This window comes from Hemitrygon akajei, chromosome 19 (assembly GCF_048418815.1).
Source record: "Hemitrygon akajei chromosome 19, sHemAka1.3, whole genome shotgun sequence".
In the NCBI taxonomy this organism is placed as follows: domain Eukaryota; kingdom Metazoa; phylum Chordata; class Chondrichthyes; order Myliobatiformes; family Dasyatidae; genus Hemitrygon; species Hemitrygon akajei.
Genome location: NC_133142.1, coordinates 44244549 through 44266175, shown reverse-complemented (window position 1 = coordinate 44266175; position 21627 = coordinate 44244549). Strand labels below are relative to the sequence as shown.

General features: G+C 40.2%; 1 protein-coding gene across 1 annotated transcript; it reads left to right on the top strand.

Annotated features, from left to right (window-relative positions):
* Positions 1 to 368: 368 nt before the first annotated feature.
* borcs6 (BLOC-1 related complex subunit 6) lies at positions 369 to 19199 on the top strand. The gene is made up of 4 exons (XM_073072437.1): positions 369 to 983; positions 9140 to 9294; positions 11558 to 11641; positions 14567 to 19199. Exons 1-4 carry the CDS (start codon positions 596 to 598, stop codon positions 14690 to 14692), a joined length of 753 nt encoding a protein of 250 aa, XP_072928538.1. The 5' UTR covers positions 369 to 595; the 3' UTR covers positions 14693 to 19199.
* The last annotated feature ends 2428 nt before the right edge of the window (positions 19200 to 21627 follow it).

Sequence of the window (21627 nt, the reverse complement as noted above, 5' to 3'; positions counted from 1 at the left end):
GCGTCCAGAATTCGGGCCGTCAAGTAACAACCAAAGTGCTATAGAGGTCGAAGGTTATACTTGCCTAAATAAACGCAAATGGTATGCGAAACATAAAAGTAATTCTAAGCATTATTCCTGAACTAGAGGAGATGCTTAAGCCCTGGCGTGCGTTGAGGCTCTGACTGGAACTACCCCTGACTCCTCCTCCCCGTGTCACCCTGCGGAGGAGGGAGCGGGAGAAACCAGTGGGCAGACGGAGTTTTGATTCGCCAGCCCGGCGTTCATGCTCGGCGGTTCTTCCTCATGGCAGAGGGTAGGTAGGGCCAGCTCTTTCTTCCGCACACTCCTAGCCTTCCGTGGACGGTCTCACCTTTTTGTTCCGGGTCCCCGCCTATTTCCAAACCCCTCATACATTGCAGGTTGCTTTCCCATTTCCCTTTCTCCACCGCGTGGGGGGTTGGGGGTGGGGGGCAGATTGAGATCGCAGAGACAGGCTCCGCGCTCCTCTGCCCGTAAGTAAAATGGCGGCTCCAGCTTCACCCCGCGGTCACGTGGTCCGCCCCGCTGTGACGACGCTCCGTTCCGTCAGGGCGGCCCCGACCGGACCCGAGTGATGGCAGAAAGCGAGGCAGGATCCGCGGCGGCCACTCCGCCCTCCGAGCCCTCGGAGAGCGACGTGGAGTCTTGGGAGAGCGGCGGTGAGTCGCTGGAATGTGCCGAGGGAGTGACAGCCGCAGTGGTGGGCAGGGACCAGCCGGCTGTGAATGCGGCGGCCCGGGAGCGGGTGGGCGGCCGCCTGCAGGACAGCAAGAGCCTGGATGGCATCAGCCAGGTGTTGGGCGGTGTCCGAGGCCGCGACGGCAAACTAGAAGGGCGGAGGGCCACCATTTCGAGTGCTCTTGAGCTGGAGGGTACGGTCAGCCACGACGGCGACCTCACCCACTATGTGGCGGACAACTTGCAGCACAAGATCAAGATGAGCTCGAGGCAGAGCTTGGAGTGTGAGTAAACCGGAGGCTTCCTCTGCATCCGACCCGCCCACAACTCGCTGCCGTGCATGGCCCCAGACCTGCGTTTTGTTTTGATTTACATTTATACTTGCGGCAGAAAGTTGTACGCTGAAACAAGTTAGCCCGTTCACCAGTAAAACACCTCCAATGAGGACTGTAAAGCTTCCTTTGTGGATGGGCCTGTTTCAATTTTATACGTATCCTTTTTCAGATGAAGTTTAAATCTAACTGGTACTAATTTCCGCTCAGATGTATCATGCCTATTTAACCCGAAACCAAGATTATTTATAATAGATTGTCTGTTTTCAGAGTGTTTATAGCATGGAAAGGGTTCATGCTAACTATGAAACACAATATAAATTCCTTCAATCACCCTCCTTCCCCTTTAATTTCACCCTTCCCCACACCCGATTCTTTCTACCACCCTCCTACATAAGGCCAAATTACAGTAGCAATTAACTGGTCAACTACCTCATTTCTGGCATTTGGGAGAAAGCCTACAGGGTCACGGAAAAAACGTGTGAACCCTAAACTCCATACCAACAACACCCGAAATCAGAAAAGGAACTTGAAAGCAGTAATGTTAAGCACTGCTTTTTGGGGGTTTGACGTAGTATTTATGGACTGCAATTTGTAGTTGCTATTTTAAAGGAAGACTCCTTGTTACTGGGTTCCACAGCTCATTTTTTGGCATGTGTAATGTATCTTCAGTTTCTCCAGCACAGAGCAGTTGAAACACTCAAAATGAATGTGATTTTAGCATTATGACCTTGTCCCATGTAAAATAAATTGATCTGGTTTGCAGAAGGTTTTCTGAGTTAATAGTATACTAAAGCTATTTTGCAACTAATCTGTCCCTTGAAACTAATGAGTTTTAATTTTCTTGTGTGACAGTGTCAAAATAGAGCTTTATTTTTAAAATTTTAATACTTACTGCTATTCCTATTTGTTTTAATCAAATGTGTATTTGTCAACTGTAAGTTAGACCCTATTTTGGTAACACTGAAAAATGCTGTTTGATCGAAATGTATAAGGACACTTTAATACAGGCAATTTGATGAAATCACAACTGCTGCAGCCTTGAAACTAGGCTTTATAGCAACATGGATCATTCTGAATTTGCAGAGGCTCATCAGAGCTTGAGGAATTTTTTTTGAGGAAGGGTATTTTTCCAATAAATTGTATGTTACTTCACCGCTAAACTTCGGGCGGCAGCTTCTGAAACACAAACTCCATTGAATGTGAACCCTTTTGAAGCAACTTGCTTTTGTAATTACTTTTTACACTTTTAATATTGAGTGCTCTGTAGATTGCCTTATCTGTTTGATATGTAATTTTATTTCTTAATGTCCATTATTCATGTGACACTTCTAACTGGAAATCCCTGTCACCACTTAGTTATTTAACCAATAAAAGGAAGTTGGGGTCAAGCAGAATGGCCATTATCAGAGAGGGTCAGTGTTAGATTGGTGAGCTGAGACTGGCTTGAGGAGTGGGAAGCTGAGGCTTCACCTCAGGGCAGAGGAAGTGAGCTGAGGTTAAAGTGAGGTTCTGTTAAGTTCTCTTTCATCCTTATTGTGTAGTCAGAGCAGTGGGAATGACAGTAAGGGCAATGGTGTGTTCCTTTGTACAGGAAGTTTCCCTGAAAACTACTCCTGTGAGAAGCACATCTGGCTGCAGTGCCTACAGACCATGTTAGGGAGCTGCTGCTGGATAAACTCTGGATCATTTGGGAAGTTGATGGGGGAATAGAGACAGGGTTTACAGAGAGGCAGTCGTACCCAGGCTGCAGAATGCTAGTATCTGGATAACTGTGAGGAGAGGGAAAGATGATAGCAGTCTGTACAGAGTATCCCTGTAGCCATTGCCCTCAATAACAAGTATGCTGCTTTGGATACTATTGTGACGGATGACGCACTAGGAGAAAGCCAGAAGGGCAGACCTCTGGCATGGAATCTGGCTCTATGGCTCCTGAGGGAAAAGCGGAGTGTGGTATGATAGGGGATTCAGTGGTTAGGGCAACAGACAGGAGATTCTGTGGATGAGAATGGTTCTCCTGAATGATCTTAATCAGTATGCTCATCTATGTATAGAGCCAAAAGAGACAGGGGCGATCTTAAATTATTTTTTTTTGGCATGCAGTTACTCTGGAGACAGACACCAAGACTATTGAACTAAGGGAAAAGAGTAGTCAGATAATGGACCATATCTGGATTACAGAAGAGGAGGTGCTTTCTGTCTAAGGCGAATTAGGGTTTCTTAGGGTTTAGGGTTAGAAATACGGATTTCTTTGGGGCCAACGTTTAAATGAAGTTGGATAGGTATATGGATGGGAGAGGTTGCGAGTAATGTGGTCTAGGTGCAGGCAAATGGGACTAGGCAGCAGATCAGGTTAGCATACACTAGATGGGTTGAGGGTCCTGCTTCTTTGCTGTAGCACTCTGTGACTAATGGGAATAGGCCATCTTTGAGATTACAGTTGACCATACAGTACGTGAGTACTCCTGCACAATCCCTATGTTTTATGATGCCTTTGATATCCAAAGTATATTAATTTGTGGTTTCTTCAGAGGGAGTATTTTTGGTTGACATAGAAACAAGTTTCAGCTGTGATTAAAATTTATATTGCAATTGACCCTAAAGGAATTTTTTAGTATGAAATAGTTCTAGTTATCACTTGTCCCATGAGTTATGCTTCCGCAGAAAGTGGGCATACGTGCTTCCTTTTTTCACAATAAGTTGCAAGTGATTTCTTCATTCAGTCATTGGACAACAATATATTTGTGAGGCTAGCTAATGTATAGAGTTTATGCTAAAGATTTAAGTATAATTCTGGGATTTTCAAACGCATTTGCTGTTTATTATTCAAGTGTCCAGTTTAATCTGGATTCCACAGTGACACTGCTGGTAAAGCTGCTGCTTTGCTGCTCCAATGATCTGATATCTTGTGCTGCTTAAAACTTGCACATACTCCTAGTGAATGTACTGGTTTCTTCCTCCAATGTAAAGGCTTGCAGGTAGCAGGATTATTGACTATTCCAAATTGCCCATTGTGTATAGGGGAGAAGTAAAATCTGGGGAAGTTGATGGGAATTTGGAAAGAATAAAATGAGATTGATATGAATTGTGTTGGCACATGGTCTAGTGGATAAGGCATTGGTCTAGTGATCTGAAGGTCACTGGTTTGAGCCTCAGCTGAGGCAGCGTGTTGGGTCCTTGAGCAAGGCACTTAACAACACATTGCTCTGTGACGACACCAGTGCCAAGCTGCTTGGGTCCTAGTGCCCTTCCCTTGGACAACATTGGTGGCGTTGAGAGGGGAAAGCTTGCAAAGCTCCCATACAACCTTGCCCAGGCCTGCGCCCTGGAAACCTTCCAAAGCACAAATCCATTGTCTCACGAGACTAATGGATGCCTATTTATAAATTAGTACTTCATGATGGGTGTGATTCAGTAGACTTAAAGTCTTGTTTCCTGGCTTGATGTGCAAATTCAATATTTAAAGAGTGAATCTAGATTTGCTTTTGAAGTTAAACAAGTGAACAAGTATTAGAAATTTGATGTCTTTGTGGGGATTAAAGATATCAGGAATGCTAGGTTATTGGAGTAGATTATCATGAAATTGACATAAAACATGGCATGTCAGGTAAAGACAGCTTGGGTCAAACAAGTCTCTGGAATCCAATGGATGTAGGAATACAGTTAAGGATGTCAGGAGGGCAAAAAGAGGCATGTCATCTGACAGATAAGATAAAAGGGAATCCAAGAGAATCTACAAGATAGCACATAAGCTAAAGAGGAATCTTAAAGATTCTATACTAATGGAAATAGCAAAAGGATAAAATGGGAAGGTTATTAAGGATAAGCGTGGTTGTGAATATGTAGAATCAGGGAAGATGGGCAAGGTTTTAATACATTTTATGGAGAAACTCGGAAGTTAGGAAACTCAGTGAAGTCAACACTGAAGTCTGTGATATTGGCATTTTGGTAGCCTTGAGGTGCTTGGTGGCTAAATTCAGGGGGCCAGACCAAGTGTATCCTAGGATGTTGTGGGAAGCAAGGGCAGAAATTAGAGGTTCCCTGCAAAGTATTTTGTTTCTTTCTTGGCCAAAGGTGAGGAGCTCTAAGACTATAATTTGGTTAATTTTGTGCCTTTATTTAAATAACGACTGCAAGTACAAACCCAAGAATTACAGCTGGTTAGTCAAACACTGGTGGTGGATAAGTTACTGTGGAGAATTCTGAGATATAGGATGTATCTGCATTTGGAAAGGCCAAGGCTGATTAGGGAAAGTCAAAAGTACAGTCGAAGTTTCGGGCCAAGACCCTTTGTCAGGACTGCTGCCAGGCCTGTCGAGTTCCTCCAGCACTTTGTGTGTGTTGTTAGGGAAAGTCAATGTGGCTTTGTGAGCACCCATATTGGAGCTGGCTGTGTACAATTCTAAGTAATTGTAAGATCATAAGACATAAGAGCAGAATTGAACCATTTGTCCCATCGAGTCTGCTCTGCCATTTGATCATGGCTTATTTATTTTCCCTTTGAACCCCAATCTGCCTTCTCCTTGTAACTTTTGATCTTATTAATCACAGTCTATCAACTTCCACTTTAAATATACCCAATGACTTGGTTACAACAGCTGTCTATGGCAGTGAATTTCACAGATTTACCACCTTCTGGTTAAATAAATTTCTCTTCATTTCCATTCTAAAGGGACATCCTGTTCTGAGGCTGACGTCCTTTTATTCTGAGTCCATCTGTTCCCTTTCATTCCCAGGATCATTGTCATAAACCTCCGGTGGTTAATATGCTCTCAATGCCAGCATATGCTTTCATAAATATGGGTCCAAAACTGCTTACAATACTCCAGACGTGGTCTGACTAATGCCTTTTTAAAGACTCAGCATGACACCCTTGCTTTTGTACTCCATTTCTATTGAATTGAATGCTATCATTGCGGTTGCCTTCCTTACTATTGACTGAACCAGCGAGTTAACCTTTAGGGAACCCATTTAGAAAATTAGTCCAGGCCTTTAGCCTTTTATCAAAGTGCATGACTGTACACTACCCTACATTGTATTCCATCTGTCACTTCTTTTCCCATTTCCCCCAATAAGTCCAATTCTTTCTGCTTCTTCAACACAACCTACCCCTCCAGCTATCTTTATATCAATCACAAGGTTGGCCACAAAGCCATCAGTTCGACATAAATTAACGTGTAACATGAAAAGTAGCAGACCCAACACTGATCCTTCCGGAACACCATTAGTTAACGCCAGCCACCAGAAAAGGCCCCCTTAATCCTCACTCTTTGCCTTCTGCCCGTTAACCAGTTTTCTGTCCATGCTAGTATCTTTCCTGTAATAACGTGGACTCTTAACTAATTTACTATCATCATGTGCTGCACCTTGTCAAAGGCCTTCTGAGAATCCAAGCAATCAACATCCACTGACTATCTGTCTCATTGATCCTTGATTCCTCAATTCCTTGATCTTGCTGCTTTTGTTGTTGCAACAACATTCAAGAAGCAAATCTATCTCACTCCTGTATATCTCCTTGTCACCATCTGAGAATCTGCCAATAGCAGTGGTGCCATATGTAAATGGTATTGAGCTGTGCCTTGGCACACAGTCATGAGTGTAGAAAGGGTATAGCAGTACGCTGAGCACACATCTTTAAGTTGTGCCAGTGTTGATTGTTAGCAAGGAGGACATGAGAAAATCTGAGAATGCAAGGAACTGTGAAAAGTGTAGACAGTTTGTGGAGGAGAGGCTGGTTTTGTGATGTGCTGAACTACATACACAATCCTTTGCAGGTTCTTGCAATCTGGGGTAGAGTAGTTGCCTTACCAAACTGTAGTTATTCCAGATAGGATGCTTTCTATGGTGCATTGATTAAAAAAATAAATGGTCAAAGTGAGCATGCCAAACTTTAGGCTCCTGTAAAAGTAGAGGCACTGGTGAGCTTATTAAGTTCAGTATTTCCTTCCACAGCTCCAATTTATCATTATTTGTGCTACAGCCCACTATGGTGGTATTGTCTGCAAACTGATGGATTGAGTTAGAACAGTCACACAGTTGTGAATGCAAAGGGAGGAGACTAAGGTGCTGAGGTGGCAGCCTGGTGTTGAGGATAATCATGGCAGAGGTGTTGCTGTGTATCCTTATTGGTTTTTTTGGATAAGATGTCGGCGCGACGCAGTTTGCAGCGGCCATTCCAGAGTTGATATCTGTTATTTGTTAAGCGGGGTGCCGTGCACAATCCTAATCTGATGAAAAACGGATGTGGGAACATGGAGGAACATCTGGAAATCTCCAGGAAGATCTTTGTTGCTGCTTCCTTTGTGAGGTCCGGGTCTCTGCTGAGAAGAACAGGCCCCCAGTCCTCGGGGTCGTGTTGCTGGTGGCTGTTGGCGGGAGCATCGGCAGAGGATGGTGCTCGGAGAGGCTGTGCTGGAGGGGATGGTCGGAGGCTTGGAGGTTCGACGGACTCGGAGTCCGCTGCGGTCGGGGTGCTTTCACTGTGTGCTGCGTCTGCAAGGCTGGGTCCAATGGAGCTTTCATTGTGTAATGTGTCTGCGAGGCTGAGTCCAGCAGCACCTTGGAAGTCCATAGCAGGGTTATTCCTTCTGCCGTCTGCATGGAATGACGAGTCTACCAGGACCCTGAGGACTTGTGGAAGCTGTGTGGTGGTTTCTTTCGAACTTATAGTCTTTTAACATTTTTGGATTATTTTTACTGTGCCCATGGTCTGTTTTTTTATTATGGTATTGTCTACACTGTTGTAACTATATGTTAACTATAACTATATGTAACTATGTGGTTTTGTATAGGTCTTGTAGCTTTAGTTTTTGGTTTGTTGGGTGGTAGAGTTGGTCTCCTGACTAGGTGTGTCTGGGTAGTCTTGTTTTGTCTGGTGGATTTGGAGCTCCTTTCCGGGGAACGCGCTAAGATGGTAGCATGATATTAATACGCAGCAGCCTCTCCGGACTCTATATTTGGGGATTACCAAATGTTATGTGGATTTTCTGGTGTAGTTTGTTTTGTTGTGTGCTTTTGTGATATCATTCTGAAGAAATGTTGTCTCATTTTTTAACTGCATTGCATTTGTGGTTTCTAAATGACAATAAACTGAAACTGAACTGATTTGTGGTCTGCTGGTCAGGAAGTCAAAGATACAGTTGCAAAAGGAGGCACTGAAGCCCAGGTCTAGGAGAGGAACATAATATTACTTCTACAAGATGTTGGTGAGACTGTATCTGGAATACTAGGTGCAATTCTTGCCATCATATTATTGGATATGATGTGCTTAAGCTCAAGAAGGTGCAGCAAGATAAGGGTGTTGTGGAGATGAGAAGGATTGAGTTTGAGGAGAGTCTGGATTGGGCTGAGACTGTTCTCCCTGGAACGAAGAAGGCTAGGTCAGCTTATAAAGGTTTATAAAATCAAGAAGGACATAGGTCAGGGAGGTATTCAGTCTTTTTTCAAGTCTAAAACTAGAAAGCATGAGTTTAAGGTGTGAGAAAAAGATTTAACAGGAATGAAAGATTTCCACAAAGAAGATGGTGAATACATAGAATGTGTTAGAGAAATTGGTAGAGGTGGATATATAGCATTTTAAAGACATTTGGACAGATTTAAGGATAAGAATGGTTTAAAGGGATAGGAAGCAAATTGGGACTAGTTCAGGCAGGAATGTACTTTGATTGTTATGGACGATTTGGGCCAAAGGACCTGTACGTACAACTCTGAGGCAGGGCAAAAAGTTTGCTATGAAAGGAAAACTTCCCTGTCTGATTTAATGAGTGAAGATATCAACTGCTTGGGAATTGTGAGCACCAAATTCATTGCTGTAGAAATGGGTGTTTTTGACTGATGGAACGGTGATGGAATTTATAGAGAAGAAGGGGAGTTTGGAAATGCCAGTTTTTCTTAAAAGTAGTATGCTTTAGGACATTCGTTTACCTAATATTTGAAGAGTTAAGAGTTGTGTCTTCGATGTTTTTAGTTTCTATTCTGATTGATTAGCTCATCATCGTGGTCCCATACTGTGCTGTACTGTTTATTATATTTGATCAGTGTTTTTAAACTCTTGATTTAATAGTAAAAATGATGCAGCAGAGATTAATACTTTATTTTGTTTTTATCAGCTGGAAGCAGCGTGAAAGCCAAAAGTATGCAGAGATTAAAATCAGATATTCCACCAATTGATCCTGGGGTACTGGAAGATTTGGAGAGAGATGCAAAAGAGGTGGCACAAAAAGTTGATCAAATGATGAGAGGCTTAAATGCTACTATCCAGAATGTATGTACATTGTGATTCTGTTTGCTTTCTAATCATCCATGGATCTGCTCAAATGCATTTTGATTTTCAGCTGTGGAAGAATTATACAGCATAGTAATCTGTCCTGATCTCACATGCACTGGATCTTTGAGAGATCTGTTTCTGGGTCCTTTTTCCATATCCTTGCATGTTCCGTTTTAACATAGCTATCATCCTGCATTTTCAAAATCTGAGTTCCATTCTGCTTCTATCCAATCATTCTACGTCTTCACGTTTGTTTCTAATTCTTGCTCTGAAATACTCCACAGTTCATGCAGTATTTCTAGAGAAACAGCTAGTGTTTCATTAGAATTAAGAGGTTAACATCGAGCATGTTTCAAGTTGCATAGAAGGGGTGGGTGGTGAGCATTGGTAATAGAGACTAAGAAGAATGTTATATGATATTGGTACTGAAAGTGGTGAAGAATTCATCATTGTAGCTGATCTGGAGGAGGTGGGAATAGAGAATGAAAGTAGAGGAGAGTATTTAATGTTGGAACTGTGATGTCCAAAAACACTGCAATTGTTATGAATCTGACATCCAGTATTAGAGAATATTCAACATTCAGGCACTTTCTATGAAGAGAAAGAGTGAGTTGATGTTATAGGTTGAGATTTCAACAGAACTAATGATTCTGGTACCACCACAAAGGTTAGATATCAAAAATTATTGTACTTGCTGTTGAGTCTAGGGAGCTCTAATGGGGTCTTTTTCAGATAAGACCCCATTCTTGCATTGGGTTTCTTGGAGCAGTGGTTGGAGTGAAAGGGAAAAATCAAGTGATAAGCTCTGGGCTACCCTTGTGGCCTGAACAAAGGGTGTTATCTCGCCCTATCTCCAATGTTGAGACCATGTTGTGACCACTAATTTCATTATGTTAAGATATCAGTGAGACATTTCTTCACCCAGTGGTGTTCAGGTTCCTGTATGCTGGTGTGGGAGAAAATATAAAGACGGGTGGAGTGTTGAGTTTTAGATAAAGTAATTAAGGAACATCTTCCCTTTTAACCTTTCACTTCCCTGTGATTGGAGCTCTTAATCAGATGCCATTTTTTTTGTACATCATTCTCTTTCCTCTCCTTTCACCCCACAAACCTCCACTTTCTGTCTTCCATAATTTCTTCTACCTTTATTAAAATGCTATCACTAGGTACCTTTCCTTCCCCACTCTTTTATTTGAAACTTCCATCAACAGATCAGCTACCATTTTCAAGTTTTTGCTAACTTCTTTCAGCTAGCACCAATATTATTTGTCATTCAGCTTCTCTCAGTCTTTGCCCTTTCATAGATATGCACTTTGCTCTCTCCACCCATTCACATTCTCTGCAAATTAAAATGTTTGAATTTTAATTTTTCCTGATGCAAAGTCATCAACCTAAGTGAACTGTTTCTACCTTCCACTATTGCTGTCTGACCCGCTGAGTGCTACCAGATTTTATTGACAAAATAAGCAAAAGTGATGCCATCTGGGACCAACTTGCTGATCAATGGAAAATTAGTCACCAGATGACATTTTTATAAACAAAATAAATAAAAAGAAAATCTGTGCCATCTGGTGATCAACTTGCTGATAAATGGAAAAAGTTTTTAATATTAAAAATACAGTTTTAATTTTGAGTTTCTGTTTTAAAAACTTAATGAAAAGTTCCCAGTTTCTTTTTTTCTTCTCTCTCTAATTAAAACATTATCTTTGAGATGATCTATTTCTTTGCTTTCTGTGGCTTTGGCATTCAAAGCAAAATACGCAAAACTGAACATTGCATTCTAACCGGATATTAATGATATTCGCCATTTGTATTCGGTCTGTTCTGTCTGCAACTTGAATGTTAGTGGTCAAGAAGGAAGTGGAGGGAAGGATGGCATGGAAATGTTACTTATTGTGATATGACTAAAATTTTGAGAAATTGGTTTTATTGTACAAGACCTTTGAAATGAACCTTGGGTGTTGCTCTATTTATGTACTTTAAATGTTAAAATCTATTTATTCAAAAGTTACCTAATTGGAGCCCGGGTTTATATCATCCAATGTTGACATTCACACATTGAGTTATTCGTGTGATCTATTGAGTAAAAGTCTTTGGTATGCTTGAAATTAGACTGCATGGTATAGTAATCTAAATTTTTTTGTCTACTTGATATTTGAAACTGTTTTGTATCTATGTTTAATGTTCCACTTAATTTATTTAGCTACCTATTTGAACATGCATTTTCTGTACTGACTTATGATTCGTTTTAAAAATCCAGATGACAGCACTTAGCGTGGGGTATATTCAGACTTATCGTGATTCGGTTGACAGTCTTGGAGAGTCAGTGGATATGAGTATAAAGGTGAGGGCATTGAACTAATATAAACTACTTGTTTCCTTCTGTACAAATTTTTCTAATCCAGTTTTGTTTTATTTAAGTAAAGACCAGTAATAGTTAGGAATTATTAACTAAAGTTGCTCTTTTACAATGTAAATGCTTAGTAAATCACATTAGTTTAAAAATAATTTTTGTGGGATTATGTTAGATTATTAAATCATTAACATTTAAATTTGAATTCTGAATATTGTTTGACTTTTGGATCAGGAATCCTTAACACAAATTGCCAATTTGAAATAGGGAAGGACACTTTAATTCTATTAGCAACATTTTACACACTCACTAGCTGTCTACTCATTTAGTCCAGGGGTCACCAACCTTTTTTATTGACAATATTCTTGCGGACAGGCCGACGGTGTGGGGTGGGTGGAGCCATGTGGGTGTTAATCACGACTGGAATATAGGTGATAAGTCAACTATAAGTCACTTATAAATGGCTAATACACTCAATTTCGTTTCTAAAAGGGTTTATCTAACGAATTTAATATTAAACACACAGTGCATATTTTCCTCGCATGAGCATAGTGATAAGTCAATTATAAGTCAATAGCATCATAACATTTTAAGTAATGTTTGGATATTAAATATGCAGCGCATATTTTCCTGGTATGATCATATAAAATTATTGCAACACACCAGTGAGAGGACAAGGTAAGGGCCCGAGGTCCCCATGCCAGGGCCGCGGCGGTCGCAGTCCGGAGAGAGCAACCGACCGAGCGAGGAGTGTGACAGGGCCCCCCTTGTAGGTAGGTAGGATCTATCGGCCAACAAAAGTTTGGCTCAAGGGGTGACTTTCAGTAGATCGCAGCAAGGTAGCTGCTCTGCTACTTACAAAACCCTGAGCCCAAATTAGGTTGTCTGCAAATATTTTAGCACCGGGTTCCCCATGAACATTCAGTGTGCTAAACAGGTTTAGAGGCGGCACCCATTTGTCCGCGCTTCAGGCCAGTAGCAACGGCACTTCTCGCCGGCCGCACGAGGTGGCCGGTTACCTGGCGCCAGCCAGTGATCCCTGGCACTAGGGTATCACTGCGTTTAGGCGACTGATGACCTCGCGTGGGTAATGACTTTGTGTGCGTTCTAGTTCAACAGTTGGCGTGACGGAATGAGGAAAGGTGCAGCTGACTCATATCGTTTCATATTGACAAATCATATTGTTTCCTCGCGGCCCGGTATGGGGAGCACTGATTTAGTCCCTGGATATGTTTTTAACCAGCTCATCCTTTTCAAAGAGAACTGTAAGATTAAGGAAAAAATGTGAAAGTTAAGTTGATGTCAAAATAATTTTAATAGAATAAGAGGATATTGCTCTTGTTCTGTAAGTCTGACTTGTAATACCTCAAACTAAATATGACCAAGCTAGCAGGAAGGATATTCCTTAGTGCTGAAAAGCTCCTTGTCTTCAATGCTCTGCTCAGCCTGTTCACAAGTTTTAGAATGAAAATACATGTGTTCAATAGTCTGGAACTTTTGCCACCCTTGCCACCACTTCCTGGCTCTTTGTAGCAAAAGGTATTGATCCAGATGACACCGGAATATGTAATCGAAGCTCCTTTCTGATTTTACCTTGTTCGTGCCTGTATGAAATGATCGTAGTTTCCCTACAACTTGCAGCCTTCCATCCATTTTGGTGCACTGAACAGAAAAGCATAGTGTTTATTGAATGCTGTGAGATGAAGTAAAGTTGATGTACAAAAGAGCCAGGATATACTCATACACTAGACATAATATGCCTTTGGCATTTGGAACAAATGAACATCAAGTCCAGTAGCAAGTTAACATATTTTATCAGTGTTTGCAGGATTTAGGAAGTTTTATGATTGTGTAATGTTTTGGAGAGATCACACTTGGGGTCATTTTAGCCTCCTTATTTCACTGCACTTCAATGGAATTAAAGGGGTGCAGTGAATTTTTACCAGACTTGTTCCGGAGGTGTCAGACTTGCCACGTAATGTGAGTCTGGGTCTGAATTCTCTCATGTTTAGCAGATTGAAAGTGCTTGACAGGTGACATGCAGGGAGGATGTTTCCTCTGCCTGAGAACTTAAGATAAAGGAGCCCAGTTTGAGATTTCACGAATAAGCTCTTCGAATGAGATGAAACATTTCTTTACTCAGTGGATGGTAAACCTTTGGATTTATATAGCTCAGATGACTAAGGAGATGATTAGATTTCTGGACATAATTTTGCTGGAGAATGGTGCTGAGGTGGAAGGCCACTGATGATCCTGATCTATGGTGCAGGAAGCTCAAGGTGCCATATAACCACAGCTATCTACTATGTAATGCTGCTAAAGTCCTTAATTAAGCTTCTGTAATTATACTTGGAAAATGCAAATAAAGTTGAGATTAAAAGTACTAACATTTGTTATGTTTTGTAATAGTTGTCTTTCACGTGCATTTACTTTTTCTCTGCCTGGACAATTATGGCATCCAAGCAGTACCAGTCTCTGGAAGCATTTATGAAATAATCTACACATAAACTTCAGAGAATGCAAAGACCAGATATTAAATTCTGTTGTCATATCTTAGATATATAAGGCACGTTTAGTCCAGTTAAATACTGAAGTCATGACGATGGTTTATTTTTACACTATAGAAAATAAAGTTTTTTATCTATCAAATCTTTTATTATGTACATTATTTTTCTGTTTTTATAGATTAGATTGTTTATATGTTGGTACTGATTTATTGAAGAAAATTTGGCAAGTTTCCTTCTCAACTGATTCTGTCCTTCTAAAATGTGACACATTTATCCAATTTCATATTTAAAGGTTGAGGCACTCTGTAAATAGTATATTTTACAATCACTGTGGCAATCCATTTTGTTGAAGGCTCTTGTGACATATTTTATCACCTTTAGGTTAACACTGATGTGATTATGTTTTTAGGGCATGTACACACTAATGGCCCGCTGTGAAGAGCTGGACAGATCAATGCAGCCCATTCTGGTTCTATCTAAACAGATCCGTGAGGTCAAAAGAACTCTGGAAATGTTTGAGACACTCTGCAAGTAAAGACCATTGCTGATGTTGTTTAATAATTGAACTTTTAAAAAAAAAATACATTAGCTGCTTTGGACAATGTCCTGAACTGCAGCACTAGCAAAACAATCCAGTGTTGAACGTAAGAAGACAGAAACGGCGTTGAAGAATATACCATCTGAAGTCCCACAGTTAGCAGCACTAGGTGATAATGGCATCTTCGTATCCAACAGACATTGTTATGCTGCTGAACAAAACATCATGCATTTGACTTGGAAAAATTGTTTAAATCCTTGAACTTTATGCTGTAACCAGTTATGAGATTTGCATGCAGTCCTTAAGAATTATCTGTCATTCATTCTTCAAATTGAAGACCTGTTGTTTTTGGACTTTTATGAATTTGGAAACTGGATTGACCAAATGACATTTTCAGATAGGGAGAGTATGCTTTCGAGAGCATGCCTTGATTAATGGTGCAGATGCAGAGCACTGTCAGTTCACCTGTCTTATGACTGGGAAGCACAATCTGGAGAAAATATATTTATTGTAAAATGCACTTGAAATGAAGTTGTGGGGAAAGTAACAAGAGTATGTAATAACAGAACTATAACAAGGTATGAAAGTAAGTAATATCTCTGGCATATACTGCCTTGAAATATTCTGAATTACTGAAGTTAGAGTAAAATTTACAAAAGCTATTTGAATATGAGGTGATGAGCACATTATGATAAATCATGTTTAATTTAAATTGAAATCATTCAATTTGTTTTAATTAAATGAAATAAGGCAGTAACTTCATCTGAAATTTAGATATAATGTGAAACCTTAATATCAAACTATTTTTGGATACAAGTGAGTTCCAGTAACCTGTTGGGTTCTCCTGCATCCAGTAATTTGACTACAACAATGTTGCTAATTATTGCACAGATTTTGGAAAAAGACCTGAAACTTCATGTGTGAAGCCAAAATGGTGCAGCACACCATGAATGGTATCGTAGTTCAGTTATAGCATGTTTCCTGAGTCGTAGGATTGTAGGTTCAAACCATGTTTCACTAACTTCTGTGCCAAACAGAAAAATGCTGCAGAGACAGAAATGATGTCCTTTTGTTGAGATGTTAAACTTGCACCAAACATCTGGACATTTTTTGTCCTGCGTGGATGAAGGCTGAAATGGCACTTCGAAGAAGAACTGACTTTCCTTTCAGTTGTAGCCAGATCATTTGTCCTAGTTAAATTATTGTACTACAAATACTTGGGTGCTTTGGGATACTTCCAGAAGTGTCAGATTTCCTCCCACATCCCAGAACCAGCTGGTTGGTAGATTAATTACTCACTGTAAATTAATTGACTCTGCTGTAAGTGGGTATTAGGAGAATGTGGAGGTTGGGGGCTGCTGTGGGACAGCTGAGGGACAAGGGACGTGAGAGATACAGCGCTGCAGGAAAACAAGTGAGAGAGTGAAATTGCTCTGACAGCCTGGCCAAGTAACTTGTGGTATGTGAAAGTGAATCATGCCATTATAGACCATGTTTATATCCAGAGTTAATTACTCATCTGAAGGGAAGGAAAACAAAAATGCAATTATCCTTAAAGTTTTGTTATAATTAATATTGCACTCTCTACCTGTCTGGAGTTTTTCTGCAGGATGCATGTGCTAATTTTCTTTCTGGACATAGTCAAGTGAATCCGCATGGAACAGTTGCACAATTCTGCAGTGATCTGCTTTGCATTCAGGCTGAGTGAAACCAGTTTTGCTATCAGTGAAAATTTGAATCAGAATCAGGTTTAATATCACTGCCACACAGTATGTCGCGAAATTTGTTACTTTGTGGCAGCAGTACATTGCAGTAAATAATAAAAAATGGAAAGTACAACAAGTATATATAAAAAATAAAATTAAGTAAGTAGGGCAAAGAAGGGGAAAAATACTGGGGTAGTGTTCACGGATTCATTGTCCATTCAGAAATCTAATGACAGATGGGAAGAAGCTGATACTGAAACTTGAATGTCTCTCTTCAGGCTCCAGTACCACCTTAAAGGTAGCAATAAGAAGAGGGTTTGTTCTGGGTGATGGAGGTCCTTAATGTTGGATGCCACCTTTGTGAGGCATCACCTTTTGAAAGTGTCCTGGATGCTGGGGAGCTAGTGTCCATGATGGAACAGGGCTGAGTTTACAACTCTCTGCAACTTCCTCCGATCCTTTGTATGCCCCACAACCCCCCACCCCCGAGCCCCATACCAGATGGTGATACAACCAGTTAGGATGCTCTCCACAGTACATGGGAACATCTCTAGAAATATACATGCATCTTTGGTGACATACCAGTTCTTCCCAAACTCCTAATGAAATTTAGCCACTGTTCTGCCTTCTTCAGAGATGATGTCACCCAGGAACTCAAAACAGCTCATCCTTTCCACTTCTGATCCTTTTTACCAAAATGCAATCATAAAATATAAAGATTATAAATATGTTAAAATTAATTAGAACATGTCACTGATGCTCTGAAGTTTTATGATTCAGTTTTGTGCAAGCTCTATACTGAATTCAAATCAGGCTTCTTGCACAGTGTCTCAACAAGTTATTTTAATTTTTAATATTTGGTTTATAAGAGATCCTGTCCATCTTAACTTGGAGAAACTCCCACAATACACTCAGATTAGAAAGTGTTCTTGTATTAATATTTTTCTTTGAGATAGAAACATGGAAACCACCCCCCCCCCTCCAAATTCAGCAGATCTCCTACCTCATTTGAGTAAGCTTGTTATTGTCCTTTAAGGCCATCCCATCAAGGGTGTAAGTCTTTATCTTCTTGGGGAATAAAACCAGTTAATCTTTCCAATTTTAATCCTAACTTTGGTGAAATAGAGAACATTGGTTCTATTTTGGTTAGCCCCATTATTGTCACAGATCAACAAAGTAATTTAAAGAAGAATTATATAATTTGAGAATTATTAGTGTTGCATCTGAGTATTAGCGAATTCCAAACTAACATGGCAAGCATAGTAATGATTTTCTGTATTTTGACAATTTATTTATCTAATTTCTTTAATAGATAATGAGAATCAAAAGTGCTGGTTCTTTTCCCCTCTCAATGCAAAATTATAGAAATCCCGAATATATTCAGGAGTTCAGGCAGGACCTGAACTTCATCAAAGTTCTGAAACTCTCACAAAGCCCTGATGAAATTGTCTATGTTGTGAAGCTAGTTGATCGTTGCTTGTGATCTCAAAGAGAGCTGCTGCCACTTACCTGTTTGGATGAAGGACTGGACTCCACCCTAATTATTTGGGTGGATATGTATGACATGAAGAATGGTAAGATAATTAAATTTACATTGGGATAATAACTGATTCATAGAAACAGGCCCTTTGTCCTACTAAGTCTGTGCCAACCATCATCCCTCACTACTAATACCACTTGCCTGCATTACTTAATGCCCTCATTCAAGTATCTCCCAGGATGCATCTTAAATATTGTCACTATTCCTGCCTCCACCACCTCCTCTGGAAGCTCAATCCAGAGACCAGCTACTCTTAAAAAATTTACCCCTCAAGTCTTAAACCTCTTTCTTCTCAGTTTGACCCTATGCCCTCTAATTTTAGACATCCCTACCGTGAGGAACATTGGTTTCTTTCATAATTTTATTATATTACCTCTCAGTTGCTTTTGCTCAAGAGAGAACAGACCAGTATTATTTAGTCTGACCTGATAATCCCTCCCATCCACGTAGCATCCTTGTAAACATTTCCTGCATTTCCTCGAGCTTAACCATGCCCTTCCAATACTATAGTGACCAGCACTACAGATAGTAGTACCATGTATAAACTAACCAATATTTTATGCAACTGTAAAATTCAGCTAATAAAGGCAAGCTTATCATACGCTTTCTGGACACCCTGCCCACCAGTGTTGTGATTTTCACGGAGCTAGGTACTTGTAACTTAAGGTCTTCCTTTGTTCAGCAAAACTCTTTAGAGCCTTGTTAAATCATTACTATCCTTTCTATGTCTTGTGCTGGTACAACACTTGTAATCATTTTTTATGAACATTCTCAATTTATGTCAACTTTTTTTTTTGCATAATCATCCCTCTCCCTTTGCACTGAGCTCCTGGTAGCACAGTAGATGGGGACTACTGACTGATTTTGCCTGATAATTTTCAAGCTGGAGATCTCAATCGGCTTCTTAAATTTTTGGCAACCAAGAGTTTCCAACATCCAAGATGATGATCACCAGTTATGTTTCATCATATGGGAGATTTAGCTCGTACTGTCCTGATACTATGAGATATTCCATTGTATAAATGTTACATTTTTTAAATGATTTTGTAATATAAAGATAAATTATTCCACTGTGCATTTCCTCTGTTTTAGAAAGATTAGCTTGGTACAAATAACTTGAATTATTTCCTTTAAAGTATCTTTTGTACTATGATTTTAAGGAAGAGATACCTAGTCGAAGGTAAACAAAAATACTTTCCTATTCTTGATCATCTAGACATTTATTTGTCATTTTATAAAATGCTCTTAGGAAACTTTATCCTGGATTATGGAACTGATTTTGATGACTATCACTTTTAAGAAAATCTACTATGGCTACTGAATGGTTTATCAGTGAGGGGAAAACAATATTTTTCTTCTACTTCTGTTATCTTTTTCTACTACTTTGTGTCTTGGCTCAAAATAATTTAGTTTTACCATTACCTTGGCTCATAAAAGTTCAGTGTTTCAATTAAATCCATCAGTTTGTCAATTACAGAGGAATCTGCACATAGAACAACCCCCTTGCAGCTGAAGTTCAGGTCCTCATCTTTATAACACATAGATGTTCCTCTTTCCACATTTTTTTTAAAACTCCAGCACCCTGTGGTTTCCATTTTAATTTTCTGCTTTTGTCCAAGGTAACAGTCTTCCACTCAGCCTGCAACTGTGTAATAAAGTGAGGCAAGACATCCGATCATTAGCTAGAAAGTCTTCCCTTCTAGTTCATAGTTCAAATTTTGAAATAAATTTATTTTAATACATGAGAAGGTAATTAATTTGGATTTGGAAATTGTAGGATAAACAATTTGGATAAGTTAGACACGAGAAAATCTGCAGATGCTGGAAATCAAGCAACACACACAAAATGCTGGTGGAATGCAGCAGGCCAGGCAGCATCTATAGGAAGAAGCACTGTCGGTGTTTTGGGCCGAGACCCTTCGTCAGGACTAACTGAAAGGAAAGATGGTAAGAGATTTGAAAGTAGGAGGGGGAGGGGGAAATGCGAAATGATAGGAGAAGAGACTGTTTGGCTGAACACCTATGCTCTGTCCGCCAGAGAAAGCAGAATCTCCCAGTGGCCACACATTTTAATTCCAGGTCCCATTCCCATTCTGATATATCTATCCATGGCTGCCTCTACTGTCAAGATGAAGCCACACTCAGGTTGGTGAAACAACACCTTATATTCCATCTGGGTAGCCTCCAACCTGATGGCATGAACATTGACTTCTCTAACTTCCGTTAATGCCCCTCCTCCCCTTCTTACCCCATCCCTGATTTATTTAGTCCCCCCCCCTTTTTTCTCTCTCTGCCAATCACTCTGCCTGTTCCCCATCTCCTTCTGGTACTCCCCTCCACTTTTCTTTCTCCCGTCCCATGATCCTTTCCCTTATCCAGCTCTATCCCTTTTGCCAATCACCTTTCCAGCTCTTAGCTTCACCCCACCCCTTCTGGTCTTCTCCTATCATTTCACATTTCCCCCTCCCCCTCCTACTTTCAAATCTCTTACTATCTTTCCTTTCAGTTAGTCCTGACGAAGGGTCTCGGCCCAAAACGCCAACAGTGCTTCTTCCTATAGATGCTGCCTGGTCTGCTGCATTCCACCAGCATTTTGTGTGTGTTGCTTGGATAAGTTAAGAGTTTTGTTTTGTTCCAGTTCTTCTGATCTTTCAGGGCTATAAGACATAGGAGAAGAATTAGGCTATTCAGCCCATTGAATCTTCTCTGTTATATTATGGCTGATTTATTATCCCTCTGTAATAACCAAGTAAAAAAAATGAGAAGAATCTTCAGGATGGAGTACTATCTGAATCTTTAAATACTTAAATACTCAGAAGCTCACTTTGAATGGCAAATGTTCCTTCAATAATGCCTAAAATAACAACTATTTTAAGTGAGAGAGAATATTTGTACATTTTTGCTATATCTTGGAGTTGTTTACAATCAATGAAGTATGAAACAGTATTGTGCAATCATCAGCTGATATCCCTACTACTGATTTTGTGATGAAAAGAGGTTCATCGATAAAATAGATGGTTGAATCTGAATAACATGTCCATGAATGTTTGGTCTCCTAGTTCAAGTTTAAAGTTTAATTATCATTCAGCTATACATGAATATAGTTAAACAAAACAATGTTCCTCCAGGGCCAAGGTGCAAAACACATTACCAATAATGTACAGCACATTGCACAGATATCTCAAATGGTTATGATTTCAGAAAATCATACAGTCACACGAGAAAAAAATATCCCAAGTCCCTGAGTTTTCCTGGTGCAACTTTTTCTCCTACCAGGCAAATACTGGAGGCAGTACTGATGGGAGGGGGTCAGCCCCCAACCCAGTATGAAATCCAACTGCACGCAGCCAGCTGCGGCTCCATTGGTAATTGCAGATGGTGACCCCGAAACATGAGGTCCTTGTCCGCTCAACAACTGAAGCAAAGCAGCTTCCTTGCCATTGGTCTTGCTAATGAACCAGTGAGCTAACAATGTCCATTAGGGTCTTGCAATTACAGTACAATAAAAATGTACATGACAATCACTGGCATGTTTTTTTTTAATCATGCACCGTATTGGTATAATGGTATGCAACAAGTCCAGGTGACAACAATAATAATATGCAACAAGTTCAGCTCTATTGCTATATCCAGCAGTAGCTTGTGATTGTTACGTACAGGATGAACAAATGTACCTTTGATTGGAC

Coding starts and splice junctions, on each gene's coding strand:
- borcs6 (XM_073072437.1), top strand. CDS start 596: ATGGCAGAAAGCGAGGCAGGATCCGCGGCGGCCACTCCGCCCTCCGAG. Junction 984..9,139: donor CTCGAGGCAGAGCTTGGAGT/GTGAGTAAACCG, acceptor TGTTTTTATCAG/CTGGAAGCAGCGTGAAAGCC. Junction 9,295..11,557: donor TAAATGCTACTATCCAGAAT/GTATGTACATTG, acceptor TTAAAAATCCAG/ATGACAGCACTTAGCGTGGG.